Source organism: Egretta garzetta, unplaced genomic scaffold, assembly GCF_000687185.1.
Source record: "Egretta garzetta isolate BGI_Z169 unplaced genomic scaffold, ASM68718v1 scaffold350, whole genome shotgun sequence".
Taxonomy (NCBI): Eukaryota; Metazoa; Chordata; class Aves; order Pelecaniformes; family Ardeidae; genus Egretta; species Egretta garzetta.
In genome coordinates this window covers 332,036-334,744 of record NW_009258273.1, presented here as the reverse complement: position 1 = coordinate 334,744, position 2,709 = coordinate 332,036, and the positions used below count along the sequence as shown (strand labels likewise).

At 67.4% G+C, this 2,709-nt stretch overlaps 1 protein-coding gene across 1 annotated transcript in view; it reads left to right on the top strand.

Annotated features, from left to right (window-relative positions):
- CRTC2 (CREB regulated transcription coactivator 2) overlaps positions 1-2,707 on the top strand; it is a gene marked incomplete at its 3' end in the record, with an annotated part of 6,293 nt that extends 3,586 nt beyond the window's left edge. Inside the window, exons 6-10 of the mRNA XM_035890524.1 lie at positions 1,387-1,490; positions 1,745-1,774; positions 2,029-2,093; positions 2,277-2,326; positions 2,470-2,707. Coding sequence (XP_035746417.1) covers positions 1,387-1,490; positions 1,745-1,774; positions 2,029-2,093; positions 2,277-2,326; positions 2,470-2,707 — 487 coding nt within the window. The remainder of the gene's footprint in view (positions 1-1,386; positions 1,491-1,744; positions 1,775-2,028; positions 2,094-2,276; positions 2,327-2,469) is intronic.
- Between the last annotated feature and the right edge of the window lie 2 nt (positions 2,708-2,709).

Here is a 2,709-nt window from a genome sequence, read left to right as displayed (position 1 = left end):
TCTAAGCTGGGCTCCAGCCCTTCCCCAGGACCCCCAGGTTGGGCACAGCCCTGGCTGTAGCAACTCCAGTCCCCCAGGAGAAAGAAAGGGGTCTTCAGGCTGCCCCCAGCTGCTGAGTGGGGGGACCCCGGGGTGGAGGTGGCCCTGGGGACCATGGGGAGGAGGTGGCCCTGCGCACCCTGGGTTTGGTGCAGCTCTTGTGCCTCCGCAGGCTGTGTGGTCCCACAGCCGTTCTGAGCTCCCCCAGGAGCTGCTTTTGGGGACACGGGGCTCCTGGATGCAGGGCAGGGTGTCCCCCGGTTGGTTTCCCCCCAGCATGGCACAAGGAGCAGGAGCCAGCGTGGCCCTGGGGGATCGGGCCACCGCTTGGGAGCCCAGCAAGGCTGCAGAGCAGTGGGTTTGAGCCTGTGGCTGGGCTTGGGCACAGGGAGGAGCTGCCCCTGCCAGCCCCAAAGGGCTGTGACTTTGTCCCGCAGGAGTCGGGGTGGCCTCGGGGTTGTTGCCTTCCCCAGGCTGGGACACAGCGGGGTCTCGGCAGGGCGAGCGGGGACTCAGGGCTGGCACGTTGCTGATGCTGCTCCCGGCAGTCCCCGCTCTCTGTCTCCCTTGGGTTGTGCAGGGAGCGGTGCCGGCATCTCCCGGGGCTCACTGTCGGCAGTGGGGCCCTGGCCGTGCGGCGGGCGGGCGCCCATCACTCCCCGGCTGGGCCCCGTGCAGGAGGGGGCTGCGTCCCATGGGCGGTGGGGGGAGCTTCCTGCCTCCCAGCTGCGCCGCAGCTGAACAATATCCCCCTTGTGCGGTCCCAGGACGCGTCATTAGCTCGAGCAGCCTTTTCCCAGCCCCTCCCCGCGCTCATCCGCTTCAGACCAACTAATTGGGAACACAATGGGTGTAATATCCCTGGGTCCTCTGCCCCCAGCCCCTTCAGGGCCCCTGGGGGAAACAAAGGGTCCCTGGGGGAGCCCATCTTCCCCCGTGCCAAGGGTGGCAAGGGCTCCGGGGCCTTCGCTGTGGTGGCAGAACCGTCCCTCGGAGGAGATGGGGCTGCAGCAAGCCCCGGCATGTCTGGAAGTGTGGGGTGAGGGACCCCCCCCCGAGCATCGCGTGGGGAGGGGAGGGCTGGCAGAAGGGGATGGCGTCCCCACAGAGCCCCTTGGCATCTGCCTCCAGGGCTCACCCTGGGCACAAGAAGTGTCAGGCATGGCGGTTCTTCCTCCCGTGCTCTCCTTCCCTTCCTCCCCCTGCTCTTCCCCTTTTTTACCTGCTGCACCAGCCCTGCTCTTGCCCCACCGTGGGGGGTTGTCACGGCAGCAGACTGTAAATGGGGTGGGGGGCGAGGGCCGAGCCCAGGGCCCCTCTGACAATCACTTTTCCTTTTCCAATTAGAACAAATTCTGACTCGGCGCTTCACACGAGCGTGATGAACCCCAACCCCCAGGACGCGTACCTGGGCCCCTCACAGGGCGCCCCGCCGCCCGGGCGCCGGAGCGGTGAGTGTCCCCTCCCTCCGCACCCCACTATCCCCAGCAGCACCCCTCTGCTCCCCACCTCCACCCGGCTGCCTTGGGACCCCGGGCCCCTTCCACCCCTCGAGGACTCTGGGGGGGGGGAACACCGTGGACCCCTGTCCCTCTGCAGTGGGGTCACGCAGCAGCCCCCCCCCTTCCTGCCTTCCCTCCGCGGTGCTGGCCGGTGTCCCCCAGTCCCCGTGTGCTGCCACTAACGGTCGCCTGCTCTTTCGCAGGTTTTCTGGACGGGGACGCGGACAGTAAAGGTGAGTGCCTGCCCGCACCCAGCACCGTGCCACCGAGCCCAGCACGGACCCGTGTGTCCCCCCACTTGCAGTCTACAAAGAGCGGGGGCAGCGGGTGGGATGTGGGGGGGCCTGGAGACCCCTCTGTGGTGGGCAGGTCTGTAATACCCCACTCATGACTGGTGGGTGCCCCTAGGGTGGGTGTGGGTGGGCTGTGCCTCTCTCCCCACGCTGACCCTCTGCTCCCCCCACCTTGCCAGTGTTTCTTTTCCAAGTGCCTCCCATCGAAGAGACCTTCGACGACAACAAGCATTCGCTGAAGCCCTGGGACACCAAGAAGGTGGGTGCAGAGGAAGGACTGCGAGGAAGTCACCCCTCTGTCCCCCTGCTTCCTGCCCACCGGGCATTGCGACACCCGGGTGGCTCTGCCTCCTTCCTGCCCTCAAACCGCCCAGGGTTGGGGGGGCGGGAGCGCAGGTTCAGCGTTCCGGCCTTGCTTCACTCCTCCGCTTTGATTTTGCAGCTCTCGTCGTCCTCGGCCCGTCCACGCTCCTGCGAAGTCCCTGGGATCCAGTAAGTCCTGGGCTGGGCAGCCCGAGCCCACGGGCGGCTGCGGAAAAGGGGCTGGAGCTGGGGGGCTGGGCTGCTGGGGAGGGGGGTGCGGGAGGAGGCAGCGGCGTTCCCACACCGAGCATCTCTCTCTTTTCCCCCCCCAGCATATTTCCATCCCCGGATCAGCCTGCCAACGTCCCCCTCATCCCCTCGGCCCTCAACACGGGTGGCTCGCTTCCCGACCTCACCAACCTGCACTTCCCCTCCCCGCTGCCCACCCCCCTCGACCCGGACGAGACCGCTTACCCCAGCCTGAGCGGGGGCAACAGCACCAGCAACCTGGCCAACACCATGACGCACCTGGGCATCAGTGGCAGCATGGGACTGGGGACGGGCTACGACTC